General features: G+C 35.5%; 1 protein-coding gene across 1 annotated transcript in view; it reads right to left on the minus strand.

The window, feature by feature from the left end:
* Window positions 1-21,316, minus strand: part of BBS7 (Bardet-Biedl syndrome 7) — a 41,468-nt gene that overhangs the window by 12,263 nt on the left and 7,889 nt on the right. The window contains exons 5-13 of the mRNA XM_082389641.1: window positions 15,554-15,740; window positions 13,250-13,322; window positions 12,697-12,813; window positions 10,439-10,569; window positions 6,454-6,538; window positions 5,610-5,712; window positions 3,778-3,970; window positions 3,231-3,305; window positions 390-455 (exon numbers count right to left, since the gene is read on the minus strand). Coding sequence (XP_082245767.1) covers window positions 390-455; window positions 3,231-3,305; window positions 3,778-3,970; window positions 5,610-5,712; window positions 6,454-6,538; window positions 10,439-10,569; window positions 12,697-12,813; window positions 13,250-13,322; window positions 15,554-15,740 — 1,030 coding nt within the window. The remainder of the gene's footprint in view (window positions 1-389; window positions 456-3,230; window positions 3,306-3,777; window positions 3,971-5,609; window positions 5,713-6,453; window positions 6,539-10,438; window positions 10,570-12,696; window positions 12,814-13,249; window positions 13,323-15,553; window positions 15,741-21,316) is intronic.

The following is a 21,316-nucleotide window of genomic DNA, read 5'->3' on the forward strand; positions in this document are numbered from 1 at the left end:
TATAAAATATCTTGTATTTGCTTCAAAATAATTTGGAATGGAGAGTGACAGCATAAACAGGATTGTCATGAGTTGATCATCGCTGAAACTGGAATCATTACTTTTGTGTATGCTTGAAACTTTCCATAATAGAAAATTAGAAAAAATATTTCCAGTTAGAGGAAATTTAGGATTGGTAATTTTAGAGAACGTGACTGGTTGAGTGCTAACAGAAAAGAGAGTGGTTTGGGCTGAATTAAAACCTAATAGGTCATTCAAAAGACATTATTCCAAAATGCTCATTTTAGGGAGAACTTTAATGCAAAGAAATGATATCATATGTTGCAAGATCTACCAAGGAAAAAAGAAAGTTCAAACTTTCAAGTAAAGGTAATCTCAAACAGTTTTACCTTGAGTTCCAGCCTTGTGGTATTTGCCTGGCACCGATAAGTGGCGAGAAGAAAGTTGTCATTTGACTAGGAAGAATTCAAAGTTGAGGAAAAGGATGAATCTATGTTTTTAACAATAACAACAGCACCAACAGTAATAATAATATTTATTTTTACTGAGCACCTATCATTTGGGTGGCACCATGCTATGAGCTTTACGGTTATTCCTACAAACAACCCTATGTGGTTAAGTTTTAACAGATGAAGAAATTGAGGCCTGAAGGGTTAGGTAAATTTCCTAAATGCTAGTAAGTAATAACACTGGTATTCAAATTCATATCTTTAAGACTCTAAAGCTCAATGCTCTTTCCATATTAAATCTCTCCAATAACACTTTAAAATATTAATTGTTCTCCCAAAAATTTAACCAGCAGTGCAAACTCCGAATGTTTGTATTATAAAGGTAAAAACATCAATGTTCAGTGTTGAATGTATTTGATTTTCACACATACTTATAGACAACTGAGAAATATCTCATCTATGTATTCTCAGCAAATAGCATAGTGTCAAGTAGGCTGTAGGCATTCAACATGTTTGCTGAACAAAATTGGAGAGGTTACTTCAAGTATTATAACTTCTTAAAATTGAATAATAAACTACTAAAAACAGAAAAGTATATCTGTGTGCATGAACTGCAAAATCAGAAAAAGCAACATGAACTATTTGATATGCAATTTTCAGGCACTGCTATTTCCCTATTTTTAATAAATACCTGAAGAAATAAAAAGAATGCTAATGTTAAAAAGAAAATTCAAATGTTTTAATTTCAAATAATTTAAACTCAGCAAACACAGAGGATCAGTCAACTTAAAAATAAATATACTTCTGTGTAATTAAAAACAAATGTTGTATATTTAAGTATTTATGGATAAAATTATATAGATTAATTAAAGGGGATAAAATGTCTGGAATTTGGTTTGGGATGGGGAGGGGGAGGGTAAAGAGCATAAAACAAGACTGGCCGTATGTTAAAGTCAGTGATGAGCACATGGAGGTTATTATAGTATTCTTTGTCCTTCTGTATATACTTGAAATCTCCATAAGATTTGTTTTTTAAGCCATCATTCTAGAAAATAGGTTTTAAATTAGTATGAAATACTCATTTCAAAGAATCCTGCAGTGATATAAACAGGTTAATCTTTCACTGTAATTTAGGAATTAAAGATCTGAAGTTCATACTAACTTGTTTTTTAAATGATCATAAAAATGTAGATCTTAATCTTTTATGTTTTGTTCTCAAACAGGGATGACAAAGCACATATGATAACATAATACAACTGCTATAAAATCTCTTGTCAAAAAAAAAGCTTTACTCTGAAATTATTTTGAAAATTATTCCCTAATATAACTATCAACTTTGTTCTTTATCTACTCTTGTCATCCTTCCCTTTTTAATGCCAGCTCCAGTCACCATTTCCTGCTCTGGCTTGCCTTCTCCAATGCAGCTGCTCCAGACCTTCTCTGAACCTAACTTCTCTTCAGGAGCCACACCTAAGCTCTGAGACTGCTAGTCAGCCAGCACCACGCAGAAAGAAGTGATACAGTAAGCGCGTCCAAAAGCTCTGATATGGTCTCATCCCGGGTACTTGGCACATAGTAAGTGTTCAATAAATGTCTGTGGAATGAAGGCTAAGCAAGAGTCAACAAGAAAAAGTGAGGAAAGGCAGGCAGATGGAACAGATCATGTTTAAATGTAGGAATGTGTGAACTGTATAGCATTTTCAAGAAATTTTAAGAACTTCAGTTTGGCAGAAATCATGTGCATGGGAGGGAAGGTAGCAGCTGGTGAGAGATTAAGTTGGAGATGTAATCAAGAGCTGAATTTTGCAAAGTTTTTTATGCTACAGTGAGGAATCTTGACTTACATGCAGCTCAGGAAATAAGGAATCTTTAAAAGGCTTTGAGAAAAGGAATGACACGGTGATGTCTGTCTTTTAGGAAGGCCTCTCTGGTGGCAGTGCACAGCATAGCCTGGAGGTGAGAGGCAATACTGGAGGCACAGAAACTGGCAGACGAGGAGTTCAAGCAAAAGCATTATGAGGGCCAGGAAGGTTAACAGAAGTGCAAATGAAGCAGAGTAGATGTAGAAGAGCAAGGAGGTGGAAATGACAGAAATTAGTGACTACAGCAGCACCCCCCTTATCTGTGGTTTCGCTTTTCAGGGTTTCAGTTACCCACAGGCAACTGTGGTCTGAAAATATTAAATAGAAAATTCCAGAAGTAAGCAATTCATAAGTTTTAAATTGCACACCGTTCTGAGTAGTGTGATGAGAACTTGCGACATCCCACTCCATCCTGTCTGGGACACGAATCATCCCTTTGTCCAGCATATTCATGCTGTATATGCTACCCGCCCATCAGTCACTTAGGAACCATCTCAGTTATTACATAGACCAACCTTCATGGTATTGCAGTGCTTGTGTTCAAATAACCCATGTTTTACTTAATAGCAGCTCCAAAGTGCAAAAATAGTGATGCTGAAAGAAACATCGTATCATACAGGGGTTCCGTACTATTCGTGATTTCAGGCATCCACTGGGGGTCTTGGAATGTATCTCCAGCAGATAAAGGGGGAACTACTGTAACTGGATTTAACAGATCAGAGAGAGGAAGGAATTTAAGACAACACTCCAGCTTCTGGATTTTCTGAGGATAGGGAAAGAGAGTAGAAGCAGATTTTGAGGGAAGGGTTATGAAAGGAAATACAGAAGAAACATCAAACACTAGTAGCATTTATAGGCTTTATACAAAATGGCATAATGGAAAGAAAGCATTTGAAGAATTCTTTATATTTTTACTCACCTCAGAATCACAGCTGCTAAAGCTGACAACAGCAGAATTTTTATCCACATCTAGTAAATCTATTGGAACATCACTCTGCAGTCAATATTAAAAAAAAAAAAAAGGTTCAGATGAAAAACTAAGAATTCTCACAGCACATATTTTCACCTTTTGAGATTATCTACCTCGAAACTGATGGTGAGTGAGCAGGCTGTATTAGTTTAGTAGTTGGAACTTAAAAAATTCTAATAAGGATATAAAATACTGGAGTTTTCTAAGTCACATCTCTGTTAAGATTCTCCTAAAGGCTAATCAGAGAACAAATCTTTAATGTCCTTTCTAGGTCTTCCTGAAACTTAAGTCCATTGGTCTTTTGTTTAATATGTACGGGATAAATAAAAAGTAAAGACATAATTTAAATAATCTATGAGCCAACTGATTAGCTAATGGAAGATTAAGATAAACATTTAAAATCACTGTTTAAAAGTGTTCAATAATAATTAGTGCATATGCCTAGTTTGCAAAATAGATCCAGCCATGAAACAAAGAAATTAGACATTTTGCTTACCTGTATTAAGACATTATCTATCGCTGTCTGCACCTCTAAGATAAGGCTGTAGCTGGCATCATCTTTATTTAATGTAAACTTGTCATTTACACTAAATGAAGGTACTGCTGATTTTGCTTTGCTTGACTGAGAAGACTGTTGATATTTTTCTCTTTCCTGTAGTACCTTATATTGCAGATGTTCCAACTCACTCCTAGAGGAAAATACATACAACTTTGTCACCTATAAGTATAAACATTTGAGATCCTTAGAATTACAAAAGTCTGAGACATTTACTGCTGCAAAATGCATTTTTATTGGTTGAGTTAGAACTATAACACTAATAGGAACAAAATTTTTACTTCTATGACTGACCAAATGGTTCCACATTATTTATCTCTGATCTAAAAATTAAAACATCTACTCAGCCCCACACCAGCAATATTAATAAGGCGTTGTAAGAATCAAGGCAGGCTGCAAATAATCAATCCTAATACATGAATCTGGTTACAGTCACATATAGCACTAATCAGAAAAGAAACTGATTGTTCTGGGGTAGAGGAACATATTAGATTTAATAAGAAGAAACAAAACGTGTGAAATCAGTAAACATGTACCTTTCAGTAAGACATTAGGGGTGATAGACAAAATAAGAAGGCTGCTGAGTATGAGTATTTTGGAGACCACAAGGATAATCACGAGCCAGAGGTACAGCTGAAGTTCTACCAAGTGTTGGAGATTGAACAGTGCAGGCATTGCTTAGAGCTGCTCCAGTTAAAGGGAAAGGAAATGAAGTAAATAGTAACTAGGGTAGAACAACATGAGGTTTAGCTACTAGCCCCAATTTAGGGGGGAAAGTCTGGGAAGGCGCTTGGAAGGGATCTGTGCACTAAACAAAGGAAAAGATTCATTCGCCCAAGAAATATTTACTGAGTGACTCTATGTACTTATGATCCGGGTGCTGAATGAACAAAATAGACATAAGCTTCTCGTGAACATACACTGCAGTGGAATCAGGAGGGGGTTGACTTGGTTATAAATATGAGGTATTGTACTGAGGACATGAGATAGTAGTTCATTAACTCTCCTTGGTGTCCTTGCTGCATGAACATTAGAGCTTTCTCTCTTGGTGACTTTGGTGAACTGGTTTGTGGTGAACTGGTGGTGTGGCTTTAGTGAACTAGTACTTGTGGCATTTTGTTGCCTCAAACACTTCTGTAGCCATCAACTACCACCAAAGAAGGATCAGCCTCACTCCTGAGGGCTGAGGGCTGAAGGGCTAGGGTAAGGGGACTAGTCATTACAAGTTTCAGCGACTCCCACTTCTTCATTGTATGCAGCAATTTTCCTTGAGGCCATTTTCACAGGACTTGTCAAACTGAACAGGCCATGAAAGCAATCCCTGTGTCTAAGAGAGTCAACATTACTCATTTCCAGTAAGAAAACTTATAAGCCAAAGTTACAGACTCAGAAGGGTCCACAAGAGCAGGAAACATTAGAATTAATGAGGAATAGAGCCATCTGTGTTAGTTTCTTTCTAATGTCTATGAAAACAGACAAACAAAAAAACCACTGTAACTGTTTATAATAAATGAATGAAAAAATACAATTCTTGATCTAAGAAAAAAATCAGCATAGAATAAAACATATAAAAAGTGTATTTCTAACTCCAAAATATTAATCAGCACTTACTGCTAATTTTCTCAAACTGATAAACTTTCATTAAAAAAGGTGATAAACTAATTAAATGTATAATTCCTTCCAATAAAATATACTGCATTTATAAATAAGAAAAAAAAATCACACACTTTATGAAATGAAAAAAAAAGAAGTAAATAAAATTCCAAAATTACCGTAAAGAAGAAATTTTATTCTGCATCTCCTGATTAATTTTTAGTTCTTCTCCTGGACCACTTTCCTTATGAATAGGCTCTGTTGTCAGACCTGTAATCCAGCCTGCAGAGGTGAATTACAATCGTGCACCAGTAAGTGCTGCTAGTGTTAAAAGAAACCCAAGATACATACCCCTGTGTCCACCAACATCAACCTCACTTAGTCTTGGACTTATTTCTTTTCAAAAAACAAGACAAAACAAAACGCAAAAGAAATCAAGCTAGAAGATATTCAAACCATAAAGAAATTACTTTGGATACCATTTTTGTTTTGCCTGAAATATTGTAATACTACGATTAAGGAAATCTTTCACTTCTTAATTTAAAGTTTTAGTTTTCAAGTATGGAATAAGTCAACACATTCTAGTAAATGCAAAAACTGGCTGATGAATAAAAGTTGTCTTTCAAAAATTATTTTCATGGGAAGTTAAACTCTCATATAACTATTGTGAGAATACAAAAATGACCTACTCAAAAGCAAGTTTTATAAGAAATGTACACAGTAACAAAACAAACTAAATTTCAGTAAATAATTCTTTTTAAACCAAAGGATAGCATTTAATTTTCAAAGATGCTAGAGATATACTAAGTACTTTTAAAAAGTATTATCCAAATATTAACTGTTTTATAAATCAATACACCTACTCCTTCCTTTCTTATTTTTTAACCATTAAAGCTTTTAATGCTGTAGGTAAGAGTGACTTACTAATAAACATTTTAAAAAGTAATCGTCAAAAGCAATTTATTAAATTTATATTTTTTATTATTGATTCTTTCTTCAACTAGGTATTACCATTTACCTTACCTGAATATGTGGATACCACGATTTCATCATAGCCATCTTTCCCTACACAACCACCCTGGATAGATGTGACACTCTCAGACAATGTCTAAAATAAATTTAAGATCAAGCATGTCATCAATAAAATTTCACAGATATGTGAAATAATAAGCCACAAAACTTATTTTCCTGTCTCCCAACATTCAACATATATTTATTGAATACTTATTATGTGTAGACACCGAGATTGGAAAGGTGAAAATCCTGCACAAATGGCTGAAAATTCCAGTGCTTTTTAATTTGGGGAAAGAAGATTGAAAATGATTCATATATTTGTGGGTACCACTCAGCTACAGTAGTCATCTAATGAGCAAAATCATTTATTTATATAAAGAAATATTTTTTTTAAAAAATGACATAAGCAGAAATTCCCTGGAAGTCCAGTGGTTAGGACTCCATGCTTCCACTGCAGGGGGCCCAGGTTCCAATCCTTGTCGGGAAACTAGGATCCCACAAGCCACGTGGACAAAAAAAAAAAATTACACAAGCAAAACTCTCAATACATTTAGTTTATTATCTGAATTCCACAGACCACCTCTCATGTGTTTTCTCCAAATAGTTTTTTAGAAGAATAAAGAAGATGCTAGCTTACATGGAACCTTTAGACAATTAGCTACTATGGAGAGAAACCAAGTTTTTCAGATGGTTCAGGGTTTATATCTCTTTTAAGCAATACTTCCCAAACTTGTCTGACAATAATCACTTGGGTGAGTCAACTAGGAATCTGTATTTTTAACAAGCACTCTAGGTCAGTGGCTTTCAGGCTATTTGGAAAGCAAGCAATAAGTTTCATATTGCAAGCTGGTATAATTCACACATGAACATATACAACAACAGATGTAACTTAAAAGGTTTTTGTTATATTCTGATATATTCTAATCTATTCTCTTTCATTTAAAAAAAAATGTGTTGGCAACCCATTAATGGGTTTGACCAGTAGCTCTGCCAGGTAATTATTACCAGGCAAGGCCCAGAACCATTGTCCTAAAGGAGAAGGTAGAGGGAATGGACACCAGCATTAAAAATGATAGTGCTCTTCATCCTCCCTGTAGGAGGCAAACCTCTGAGCTATTCTGCAAATCAGACTATCTTAGCTGTTCCTGAGCTAATTACCTGAGAGATTCAAGTAACAAAGGTTTGATTATACGTTTGCATGAAGTTAGGTTCATAGGTGCATTTTTTTTTTTAACCGCACTGCACATCTTGCAGGAATCTTAGCTCCCCGACTAGGGATGGAACCCGTGCCCCCTGCAAGAGAAGTGCAGAGTCCTAACCACTGGACCACCAGGGAATTCCCCAATAGGTGCATTTTTAACAAGTGTCCCAGTGGATTTCATATACACTAGAATTCTTCAAACTTTTTTGTTCATGTTCTCGCTAAAGTTAATTCTGAAAAAACAAACAAACAAAACTGCATCCATCCCTGTGTACATTTTTAAACTTTCAGACTTTCAGATTTTCATCACCACTTTAAATAGTTACAAAGAATGTAATGTCTGGAAGTTTTAGAGATTTTAATTTTAAAATAAAACTGTCACATAATCACATCCTAATCATACTCAATGAACCTAAATATCAAGACAAATTTATATACACAATTGACTTAAAAATGAAAAAACAAATCCTTCTTTCACAGCTGGAAATTTTACATTGTTCCCTGAACTTCTATCTTCACTCCACTTCCCCCACATGTATTTATCTTAATGTAATGTACTCATATGCTTGAAATTCTTTTATACTTCTCTGCAACCAAGAAAAAAGAAATAGAATTTTTTTATCTTCTGTGATTAAAAAGCTCTAAGCATTAGAAATTTCTTATTGTCCTAATTATTAGTATTTCACAATTGATCGACAAATATATGTTTTATATTTTTAAATAATAACTAACCACTAAAACAAAATTCTATAGGAAATGTATCTCATGAGATGAATGGGACATTTTTTCCTTCTAAATTATTCATGTATCACAAATGAGTATTATTTATATATTGATAGAATGAGACTGAGTTCAACATCAGTCCTATTCCTTTTTTTCATTTTCATAGATAGAAGCACTAATCGAGCTTAAATATCTTCCAAGTTACATATCTAAAATCATCTGATCTACCACTGAAAATGTTTAATGATGTATCATCTGACACCTTGATTAGGTCCTCCTTCTATTTATTGAAAGCAAAACACTGGAAACCAGCTGACTACAGAAGAATGTTTTATTGAGTCAATAGAGTCACACACATTCTCACTTTCTGAGTGGTTTATTGAGTGACTATTAATTATAACTTACTCTTTCACTCACTTAGAAGTACCTTATTTAACCTAATGTACTCAGAAAAAGTTACAAAAATTAAAAAACTGTTAATTTCTACATGTTTTTTGCCAATACAACATTTTAATGAAATTCATTTATCTTATGTACTTCAAGTACCTTTTTATAAAAGTCTTGGAGTTGTAGATTTAGTTAATTCAACTTACACCTTAAAAAAAACACTCATAGAACCATAACACAGGAGATCCTAGACAAGATAGTATAGACATGTTTTATGTAAGTAACAACATGGAATGCCAATTAGGGGAACTCACAAGAATAGACCTTGGTCACTGCTCAAAATATTGGTGAATAAATATATAAGTTTAAATTAAAATGTGATGTTTAAGGTATGTACATATTGTCTTTTTATGATCTGCTCCTTAACTTTTTTGATTAACCAACCATCAGTCCAGACTATGTCAGATAAGAGGACTTCTCGTGATTAGGAAAACAATAAAGAGAGTGATGTCATGAATCAAGATGAGGCAGCATATTCGCAGCCTTAACACAACATGGAAGCAGTACCTCTATCATCAGACAAACAGAAGAAAGATTGGGAAGACAGGAATTCTTAGTGCCACACGTGGCAGAGGGGAGACATGCTATGTCATTACTGGGGTTCGGAATAGAAGTCAAAGAGGAAACTTGGGGTCTAAATGGGAAAGTTTCTCAGGGGTTGATGAGAAAAAAATGGGAGATCACCAACACAGGATTATTATGTACTTTTAAGCCTAAACTATTATTTGCATCATTAGCAAGGTAACTTTTTGCACCAAAGAAAGATGAACAAGTACAAAATAAATCCAGAAAATAAGTTGTATAATGTTTTTATCCCCATATTATCTATATAATAATATACTTTATCTATGTATCAAAATATCTGTTATTTACTGATATGCAATTGAAGTAGTTACTGGGAGAACTTTTACCACTATTAGAGAAATTAGACAAAGAAAGAAAAGTTCATACTGAATTGTGGATTTTTGCTGCTGTTGTTAAACAGCCTCAATACATCATGCATGAGGCAGGATGGGGAAACCCTGGACAGGAGAACACCACTTTATGAAAATGCAAGATTCAGTTTATGCCAGAATGCTTCTCCATGTGACTCTGCACCTTGGGATAAACAAGCTTAATTACACTTAAAATTTGTGAACTAAAAATTACTCTTATCTAGTATTTCTTCTCATACTGTGGATCTTGGGTGGCGAGAAGTGAAATTGCTACTTTTCCCTCTCTGCTTAAGGATATTTTTGATATTGTCTTAACAATACGAAGTTTATTCCTAAAACCTTATTACTTTAAAACAACACAATCTCATTTATGCTACCTAAACATATAAATGTTACTCCTGTAATCTATTATGCATTATAGAAACTAAGGTAATACATTTAATAATTTGGATATACAGTATTTAGAAATCAAGTAAATAAGTAATTTATTGTTCAACTTGAGGGCAATAGTCATTTATTCAAACATAAGAGTAGTCTAGAGAAGATTTTGATAATATCAAAGCAGAGATATTTTAAGCCAAACACAAGATTTTAATATATTTCCTTTAATAAAACACAAACTGTCAGTCATCTCTATAATTGTTTGATGAATAATAAGCATATATAGTCTTTATAAAAGTGAACTTACCTGATCAAATCGTAGAACAGGCTCATTTGCATTATCAAAACTATACACTTCCACCATTCCATCATCTCTTCCAACAAGTAAATCTTTAACCCCATCACCCACAATGTCAAAGCTGTCAATACACAAAATACCTTTAAAAAGGTAAGTGATAAGTTATCAATAAAATTGATATTATAGTAAAAAATATACCAAGTATGAATGAAAAAATATATATATCAAATCAGAGTACGAAAAAAAAAACCAGGGTAAATTGAAACAACTATAGGGCTTCCCTGGTGGCGCAGTGGTTAAGAATCCGCCTGCTGATGCAGGGGACATGGGTTTGAGTCCTGGGCCAGGAAGATCCCACGTGCTGCGAAGCAACTAAGCCCAGGCGCCACGACTACTGAGCCTGCGCTCTAGAGCCCGTGAGCCACAACTACGGAGCCCACATGCTACAACTACTGAAGCCTGTGCGCCTAGAGCCCGTGCTCCACAAGAGAAGCCACAACAATGAGAAGCCCACGCACCACAACAAAGAGTAGCCTCCGCTCGCCACAACTAGAGAAAGCCTGCGTGCAGCAACAAAGACCCAACACAGGCAAATATAAAAAAACAAATAAATAAATAAATAAAAATTAAAAAAACAAAACAAAACAGAAGAACTATAACAATAACTTCCCAATTGAACTCCATGCCTCTAATTTTGACCTGCTTCCCTGCAAACCCACTCTACACGGAGTGTTTTTGTTTTAGTTTGGTAAATTAGACCACATCGTACCCCCACTTACAATTTTCCAATGACTTCCCACTACAGTTAGATTAAAATTCAAACCCCTTTACCAAGGCTCATGAGGACCTACGTGATTTGGCCTTACCCTACCTCTGTGACTTCATCTCATGCCATATGAATATATTTAGCCACATTGGTCTTCCTTCTCCTCCTCAAATGAATCGAGTTTACCTCTGCCTCAAGTCCTCTGCCTTTATTTTTTCCTCTTCCTGGACATTCTTTTCCCTTAAATCTTTTACATTGTTAACACATTTTCTTGTCAATCAGATCTCATGCTGTACTTATAAATAGCCATCCAAACCTACCAAGTCAGATATAAATTCCCCTTAGAAAGGTATAAATTCCTTAGAAAAAAGGAATATTCCCTGACCCGACTGCACTTCTTTGCCTCACACCAAGTACTCCCAGATTCCAATTAATTCCCTACAGCAAAAAACGAAAAATGGGGCTTCCCTGGTGGCGCAGTGGTTGGGGATCTGCCTGCCAATGCAGGGGTCACGGGTTCAAGCCCTGGTCTGGGAAGATCCTACATGCCGCGGAGCAGCTGGGCCCGTGAGCCACAATTACTGAGCCTGCGCATCTGGAGCCTGTGCTTCGCAACGAGAGAGGCCGCGATGGTGAGGGGCCCGCGCACCACGATGAAGAGTGGCCCCCGCTTGCCACAACTAGAGAAAGCCCTCCCACAGACATGAAGACCCAACACAGCCATAAATAAATAAATAAATAAATACCTTTCATCCTTTAAAAAAAAAAAACGAAAAATGGATTTGAGCATAGATTAATGTCATAGATAGACATTAGTCCATAAAAGCCTATCCATCCCAATTTACTATTAGCATATCTTACTTTAAAAATTATGGAAAAAGTATGATAGACCTGCTAAATAAACAAACAGTAAATAAACCTGAGGCAGCTCTGTAAATTGCTAAGTCTGCTATACATTATGAATAAATAAAACAGAATGAACTATATAATGTAGGTTGACCTATTTATCTATCTATCGAACCCACGCCCTTGGAAGTGAAAGCACAGAGTCCTAACCACTGAATCACCAGGGAATTCCCAGTATATTTTATTTAATAATCACTGAAATTCGGAATCTGAATTATATCAAAAACATACCCCCCGACTTCCCTGGTGGTGCAGTGGTTAAGAATCCGCCTGCCAATGCAGGGGATACGGGTTTGAGCCCTGGTCCGGGAAGATGCCACATGCCACGGAGCAACTAAGCCCATGTGCCACAACTACTGAGCCTGCACTCTAGAGCCCATGAGCCACTATTACTGAGCCCACGTGCCACAACTACTGAAGCCCGCGCACCTAGAGACCGCACTCCGCAACAAGAGAAGGTATCACAATGAGAAGCCCGCGCACCGCAACAAAGAATAGCCCCTGCTCGCCGCAACTAGAGAAAGCCCACGTGCAGCAATGAAGACCCAATGCAGCCATAAATAAATAAATAAATTAATTAATTAAAAAAAAATACCTCCCCTCTTCTTCTCATTTCGAATTTCCCACTTGTGTATGGGTTTGGATGTAGTGATCTGAATAAGCCCAAGTTTTCCATCTGACGTTCCATACAAAAGGTCTTCTCCAGAGTCACCTAGTTATATTTAAAGTCAACATATTATATTTACCCCACAACTCACACTATTTCTTTAAAATTGAAATATTTTCATATGCATTGTCTTTCATGTAAAAATCTCATATAAAATATTATAAAAAAGACAGATTTTAATTAATTTACTTAATTTAGAAGGATGGTTATACATTCACAGAATTTATAACCGTAAGAGATAAGACCTTTCCTCGTCAACTAATTTTAAGATGAGGAAACTAAAAAATTAAAGTTCAATAACACATTACTGTTAGCTACTGGCAAGTTAGAAGACAACTGTCTCTATTCCAGTTCATGTTCTTCCTACAATTTCCCATTTTCACTTAATATATAGTTAAATGATTAAAAAACCTGAAATATCTAAACTTAAATAACGTAACTCACTCCCTTATTTGATTGTCAAAAATAAAACTCTGATTACCGCCATTTCCATTATGTAGGGCTAAAACAGTAGGTGGGCCAGGAACTTCAATTTCATACATCACATCAGATCCCTGAAGGAGAACAAGTATTTTAAAACTAAAACAAAAGACAAATTTAAAGTAATAGAGGTATTCATAGATAATATCAATATTCATATAAAGAACCCTGGAATAAAACTACTGAAAAATACTAGATTGTGAATATTAACTTCTATTTGTTAGCAATTCTGCACATGTCGACTCATTTTATAATAAAAATATACACATATAAAATATAAAGAGTGAGGAAATAAATATTTCAAATATTCTCCACTTTGAATACTTTTCACTTTAGGTACTTTGTTTGCCTGAAAACTTGACACTGGTAAATTTCCCTGTCAAAACTTTCCAGGAACAAGTTGTTTCTTCTGTCCTGTCTAACTCAAGGGCTTTAACTTAGAGCACATTCAGACAGACTCAAAGTTACTTCCTAAGGAAAATTCTGGCCTTGTCTTTGGATATTTCCGAAACCCACTCGAGTAAGAGGCAGAATGACCTGCTATTTAGATAAGAAAACAGCTAAATCCTTTTATTTGTCTTTTTTTCAATTTTGTCACTTATAATGCATAGTATTTGTGAATAGTATTTGTGAAGCTGTTAAAGAATGAGGTAGAAGTATTAAATTCACATAGAAAAAATATGATAAATCACTCAATGAAAAAACATTGGCAAAATTACAGTAAATCTGGTATACCATTATTGTTTAAAAATTTTAAATATATATAGAATATATAAGAGCCATATGCTTTATATTTTATTTAAAAAAACATTAAAAATTCACAGATATCTATATGTAACTATAGAAACACAAAAGAATACACACAAAACTCTAAAAAGGCTACCTTTGGGGTAACGGATTGCCTACAAAGGCAGAGGGGGAGTAGGGGAAAAGTGTGCAGGGCAGAGGAAAGACTTCAACTTTTTACTTTCCACAAAACCTTAGTGATTTTTTTTTTTTTACAATTAGCATACGGATCTCTTGTTAAACAAAGCAGAATCCTAGAATTCAGCCAGATCAATTTCTAAATGGGTGTGAGCCAACTTGTTAAAAGCCTTATTCAAACAACTCATATTTGGGAGCATAGGCTGGGGGAGAAATTAATCATTCATGCCCCTAGAGTGAACCTTGAACATTACTTTAATTCCCCATAGAGAAAAAAAAAAAAAAGAACTTCATAGAACCACTGGATTTCATCTTCTATAAAAGGGCTGGTGCCAAGACAGGCCATCTAACTACGAAATTCCAAAGAGTGAGATAGCCTTTGGTGGCACAGAATAAACAGCTAGACTTTTTGTTCAATTGCACTATCATCCTAAATTTTGATCCAATTAATCCACTTGTTATATGTTATTTACATCTAAACTTTGTTTTATGGGTCCTGGGGTGTGTGTGTGTGTATGTGTGTGAGAGAGAGAGAGAGAGAGAGAGAGAGACAGAGAGACAGAGAGACAGAGAGACAGAGAGACAGAGACAGAGAGAGAGAAAGAGAGAGAGGGTACGTCTTTTTTATTGAAAGTCACTTTTGGAATTCCCCGCTGGTCCAGTGGTTAGGACTCAGCGCTTTCACTGCCAAGGGTCTGGGTTCAATCCCTGGTCTGGGAACTAAGATCCCGCAAGCCGTGTGGCGCCGCCCAAAAAAAAAGTCACTTTCAAAAAGACAGTTGTAATTAGTACTACTAATAACAATGGCCTTAAGTAGTTGTTTTAGCCAGTCATGGTTTTTAATAGAAATATAAAGATAGTAGATGCTTTTTCAAACATTTACTGAGTGCTTATTCTGTTCAACATACTGTCATAAATGCTGGGTAAATTCAAATGATACAACCCTGATCTCAACTCTCTCCTGTTAAAGCCTAACACCCTCTCCCCAACACAATTTCTCCTTTAATTTGATTTTTTGGGAGAGGGGAGGGTGATGGAGGAAATAAAAAAAAAAAAAAAGGAAAAGCTAGGAAGGGTTCCCTGTAGCAAAGGCATTAGATTCTTACTGTACTAACTCAGATATTATGTGTGGGGAGAAAAGTGTCCTTTCTTCCATATATGCCTCTCTAAAAACTTGTCAAAGATTTCTACACATTTGCCTCAAGTAAAAAAAATAAAAATTAGTTTGTCAATTAAAATATTAAAAAAATTCTTCAAGATATAATTTTAAGATACTTAAAGTGGTAGTAGTCACTAAAGTAATTTATCTCAAGTATACACTGTTCAGCAATAATTTTTTACCTAAAGTATGAAAAACTATAAAAATGCAAACAATAGCAACCTGTAAAACTCTGAGTACTCTGTCCTGGCAGGCCAACACTGGTACATCACGAAGTACTCTTTCCACTGGAAGGCAGATGACGTCACTGATTTTGTCTCCAGAAAGGTAATAATGTTGGTCTTTGCAGTCACAATAATGGTTATAGATGTAACTTGCACTGAGAAAAAGGTCTGAGCCAGATATGTGCCTGAGAATATAAGAAGTAATTTAAGATATCAACATTTTAAAAAATTAGCATAGGAAGCTCCTGAATTATTTTCAGAGATGAAAATAAAAGTTTATTATATACAGTTTACTATGATTTTATCACAGACTCAGAGGACACTTTTTGTTTTCATTTCTCCCACTTAATTTCTAGCCTTTTGGTAAAGCAATGATTTTGAAAGCTGAAAATGAGGTTCTACAGGCCTCAGGCTTCTCAAAAATTGAGCTCAGAAAAACTGAAAACAAAGACAAGATAATGGTAATATTAATTGTCTATATCTGAAGACAATTAATAAATCAAAAAGTAACTTTTTTGAATGTGTACTATGTGCCAAACACTGTCCTAAGTGACTTACACGTATTAGTTCAATCCTCGTAACTCTATAAACTAGGGACCATTATCATCCCTTAAGGAGAGTAATAATATGTTAAGTAACTTGCATAAAGGCACGGAACTAGTAGACAGTAGATTGGACTGCAACTCAGTTTTTAACTCTACAGTGAGCTTTCTTACTACCACACTGAATAGAATAAGGCTATTTGAACTGAATCTACTTGAAACTAAATAACAAACAGTGGAAAAAATGACTTCATTAGAATTTTAACTTGAGAAAAGAAATAATAAGTTCATTTCAAATTATATTTAACAAAATTTAGATAAAGAATCACAACTATGTTATAATTCTTAGAATGAATCAAGTTTTCACTGGGGAGCTAACATTTTCGACAAAAACTATATACTAGTATATTATCTTCACTTCTAGATAGCTATCACCACGTGATCATAAAGAGGGTATTTATTTGACGGTTTCACCTATTTTTCCACATCTCCTCTAAGGTCTATTTAAAAAATTTTTTGATACTAAAATTATTCCATATCCTATAATGATCCTCATTGATTTTCTCTTCTTCAATTATTCTTCAAATGGATTCACTTTGTGGCTCTGCATACGATTTCAGAAGTTCTCTTAATAGAGGGCAGACAGCAAAAGCAAGAAGAACTACAATTCCGCAGCCTGTGGAAGGAAAACCTCATTCATAGAAAGATAAACAAGATGAAAAGGCAGAGACCTATGTACCAGATGAAGGAACAAGAAAAACCCCAGAAAAACAACTAAATGGAGTGGAGATAGGCAACCTTCCAGAAAAAGAATTCAGAATAATGATAGTGAAGATGATCCAGGACCTCGGAAAAAGAATGGAGGCAAAGATCGAGAAGATGAAAGAAATGTTTAACAAAGACCTAGAAGGATTAAAGAACAAACAAACAGAGATGAACAATACAGTAACTGAAATGAAAACTACACTAGAAGGAATCAATAGAAGAATAACTGAGGCAGAAGAACGGATAAGTGACCTGGAAGACAGAATGGTGGAATTCACTGCTGCAGAACAGAACAAAGAAAAAGAATGAAAAGAAATGAAGACAGCCTAAGAGACCTCTGGGACAACACTAAATGTAACAACATTCACATTATAGGGGTCCCAGAAGGAGAAGAGAGAGAGAAAGGACCCGAGAAAATATTTGAAGAGATTATAGTCGAAAACTTCCCTAACATGGGAAAGGAAATAGCCACCCAAGTCCAGGAAGCACAGAGAGTCCTAGGCAGGATAAACCCAAGGAGAAATACGTTGAGACACACAGTAATCAAATTGGCAAAAACTAAAGAAAAAGAAAAATTATTGAAAGCAACAAGGAAAAAATGACAAATAACATACAAGGGAACTCCCATAAGGTTAACAGCTGATATCTCAGCAGAAGCTCTACAGGCCAGAACAGAGTGGCAAGATATATTTAAAGTGATGAAAGGGAAGAACCTACAACCAAGATTACTCTACCCAGCAAGGATCCCATTCAGGTTCGATGGAGAAATCAAAAGCTTTACAGACAAGCAAAAGCTAAGAGAATTCAGCACCACCAAACCAGCTCTACAACAAATGCTAAAGGAACTTCTCTAAGTGGGAAGCACAAGAGAAGAAAAGGACCTACAAAAACAAACCCATGACAATTAAGAAAATGGTCATAGGAACATACATATCGATAATTACCTTAAACGTGAGTGGATTAAATGCTCCAACCAAAAGACACAGGCTCGCTGAATGGATACAAAAACAAGACCCATATATACTGCCTATAAGAGACCCACTTCAGACCTAGGAACACATACAGACAAAGTGAGGGGATGGAAAAAGATATTCCATGCAAATGGAAATCAAAGGAAAGTTGGAGTAGCAATACTCATATGAGATAAAATAGACTTTAAAATAAAGAATGTTACAAGAGACAAGGAAGGACACTACATAATGATGAAGGGATTAATCCAAGAAGATATAACAATTATAAATATATATGCACCCAACATAGGAGCACCTCAATAGATAAGGCAACTGCTAACAGCTATAAGAGAGAAAATCAACAGTAACACAATAATAGTGGGGGACTTTAACACCTCACTTACACCAATAGACAGATCATCCACACAGAAAATTAATAAGGAAACACAAGCTTTAACTGACACAATAGACCAGATAGATTTAACTGATTTTTATAGGACATTCCATCCAAAAACAGCAGATTACACGTTCTCCTCAAGTGCACGCGGAACATTCTCCAGGATAGATCACATCTTGGGTCACAAATCAAGCCTCAGTAAATTTAAGAAAATTGAAATCATATCAAGTATCTTTTCCAACCACAACGCTATGAGATTAGAAGTCAATTACAGGAAAAAAAATGTAAAAAACACAAACACATGGAGGCTAAACAATACAGTACTTAATAACCAAGAGATCACTGAAGAAATCAAAGAGGAAATCAAAAAATACCTAGAGACAAATGACGATGAAAACACGACGACCCAAAACCTATGGGATGCAGCAGACGCAGTTCTAAGAGGGAAGTTTATAGCTATAGAAGCCTACCTCAAGAAACAAGAAAAACCTCAAATAAACAACCTAACTTTACACCTAAAGGAGCTACAGAAAGAAGAACAAACAAAACCCAAAGTTAGTGGAAGGAAAGAAATCTTAAAGACCAGAGCAGAAATAAATGAAATAGAAACAAAGAAAACAATAGCAAAGATCAATAAAACTAAAAGCTGGTTCTTTGAGAAGATAAACAAAATTGATAAACCTTTAGCCAGACTCCTCAAGAAGAAGAGGGAGAGGACTCAAATCAATAAAATTAGAAATGAAAAAGGAGAAGTTACAATGGACACCACAGAAATACAAAGCATCATAAGAGACTACTATAAACAACTCTATGCCAATAAAATGGACAACTTGGAAGAAATGGACAAATCCTTAGAAAGGTATAACCTTCCAACACTGAACCAGGAAGAAATAGAAAATATGAACAGAACAATCACAAGTAATGAAATTGAAACTGTGATTAAAAATCTTCCAACAAACAAAAGTCCAGGACCAGATGGCTTCACAGGTGAATTCTATCAAACATTTAGAGAAGAGCTAACACTCATCCTTCTCAAACTCTTCCAAAAAATTGCAGAGGAAGGAACACTCCCAAATTCATTCTATGAGGCCACCATCACCCTGATACCAAAACCAAAGATACTACAAAAAAAGAAAATTACAGACCAATATTACTGATGAATATAGTGCAAAAATCCTCAACAAATTACTAGTAAACAGAATCCAACAACACATTAAAAGGATCATACACCATGATCAAGTGGAATTTATCCCAGGGATGCAAGGATTCTTCAATATATGCAAATCAATCAATGTGATACACCATATTAACAAATTGAAGGAGAAAAACCATATGATCAAAAAAAAAAAACCATATGATCATCTCAATAGATGCAGAAAAAGCTTTTGACAAAATTCAACATCCATTTATGACAAAAACTCTCCAGAAAGTGGGCATAGAGGGAACTTACCTCAACATAATAAACGCCATAAATGACAAACCCACAGCAAACATCATTCTCAATGGTGAAAAACTGAAAGCATTTCCTCTAAGATCAGGAATAAGACAAGGATGGCCACTCTTGCCACTATTATTCAACACAGTTTGGCAGTCCCAGCAACGGCAATCAGAGAAGAAAAAGAAATAAAAGGAATACAAATTGGAAAAGAAGAAGTAAAACTGTCACTGTTTGCGGACGACATGATACTATACATAGAGAATCCTAAAGATGCCACCAGAAAACTACCAGAGCTAATCAATGAATTTGGTAAAGTTGCAGGATACAAAGTTGATGCACAGAAATCTCTTGCATTCCTATACACTAACAACAAAAGATCAGAAAGAGAAGTTAAGGAAACAATCCCATTCACCATTGCGACAAAAAGAATAAAATACCTAGGAATAAAGCTACCTAAGGAGGTAAAAGACCTGTATGCAGAGAAGTATAAGACACTGATGAAAGAAATTAAAGATGATACCAACAGATGGAGAGATACACCATGTTCATGGATTGGAAGAATCAATATTGTGAAAATGACTATACTACCCAGGGCAAACTACAGATTCAATGTAATCCCTATCAAATTACCTTATCAAATTATCAAATTAGAACACTCCCTAATGCCATACACAAAAATAAACTCAAAATGGATTAGAGACCTAAATGTAACACCGGATGCTATAAAACTCTTAGAGGAGGGCTTCCCTGGTGGCGCAGTGGTTGAGAATCTGCCTGCCAATGCAGGGGACACGGGTTCGAGCCCTGGTCTGGGAAGATCCCACATGCCGCGGAGCAACTAGGCCCGTGAGCCACAGTTACTGAGCCTGCGCGTCTGGAGCCTGTGCTCCGCAACAAGAGAGGCCGTGACAGTGAGAGGCCCGTGCACCGCGATGAAGAGTGGCCCCCACTTGCCGCAACTAGAGAAAGCCTTCGCACAGAAACAAAGACCCAACACACCCAAAAATATAAATATAAATAATAAAGGCCTCGGAAAGCAGAGATTCTCCTAAATTAAAAAAAAAAAAAAAACTCTTAGAGGAAAACAGAAGAAGAACACTCTTTGACATAAATCACAGCAAGATCTTTTTTGATCCACCTCCTAGAGTAATGGAAATAAAAACGAAAACAAACAAATGGGACCTAATAAAACTTAAAAGCTTTTGCAAAGCAAAGGAAACTACAAACAAGACAAAACGACAACCCTCAGAATGGGAGAAAATATTTGCACATGAATCAATGGACAAAGGATTAATCTCCAAAATATATAAACAGCTCATGCAGCTCAATATTAAAAAAACAAACAACCCAATCCAAAAATGGGCAGAAGACCTAAGTAGACATTTCTCCAAAGAAGACATACAGATGGCCAAGAAGCACATGAAAAGCTGCTCAACATCACTAATTATTAGAGAAATGCAAATCAAAACTACAATGAGCTATCACCTCACACCAGTTAGAATGGGCATCATCAGAAAATCTACAAAAAACAAATGCTGGAGAGGGTGTGGAGAAAAGGGAACCCTCTTGCACTGTTGGTGGGAATGTAAATGGATACAGCCACTATGGAGAACAGTATGGAGGTTCCTTAAAAAACTAAAAATAGAATTACCATATGACCCAGCAATCC

This window comes from Balaenoptera borealis, assembly GCF_965194805.1.
Source record: "Balaenoptera borealis genome assembly, chromosome: 4".
Classification (NCBI taxonomy): domain Eukaryota; kingdom Metazoa; phylum Chordata; class Mammalia; order Artiodactyla; family Balaenopteridae; genus Balaenoptera; species Balaenoptera borealis.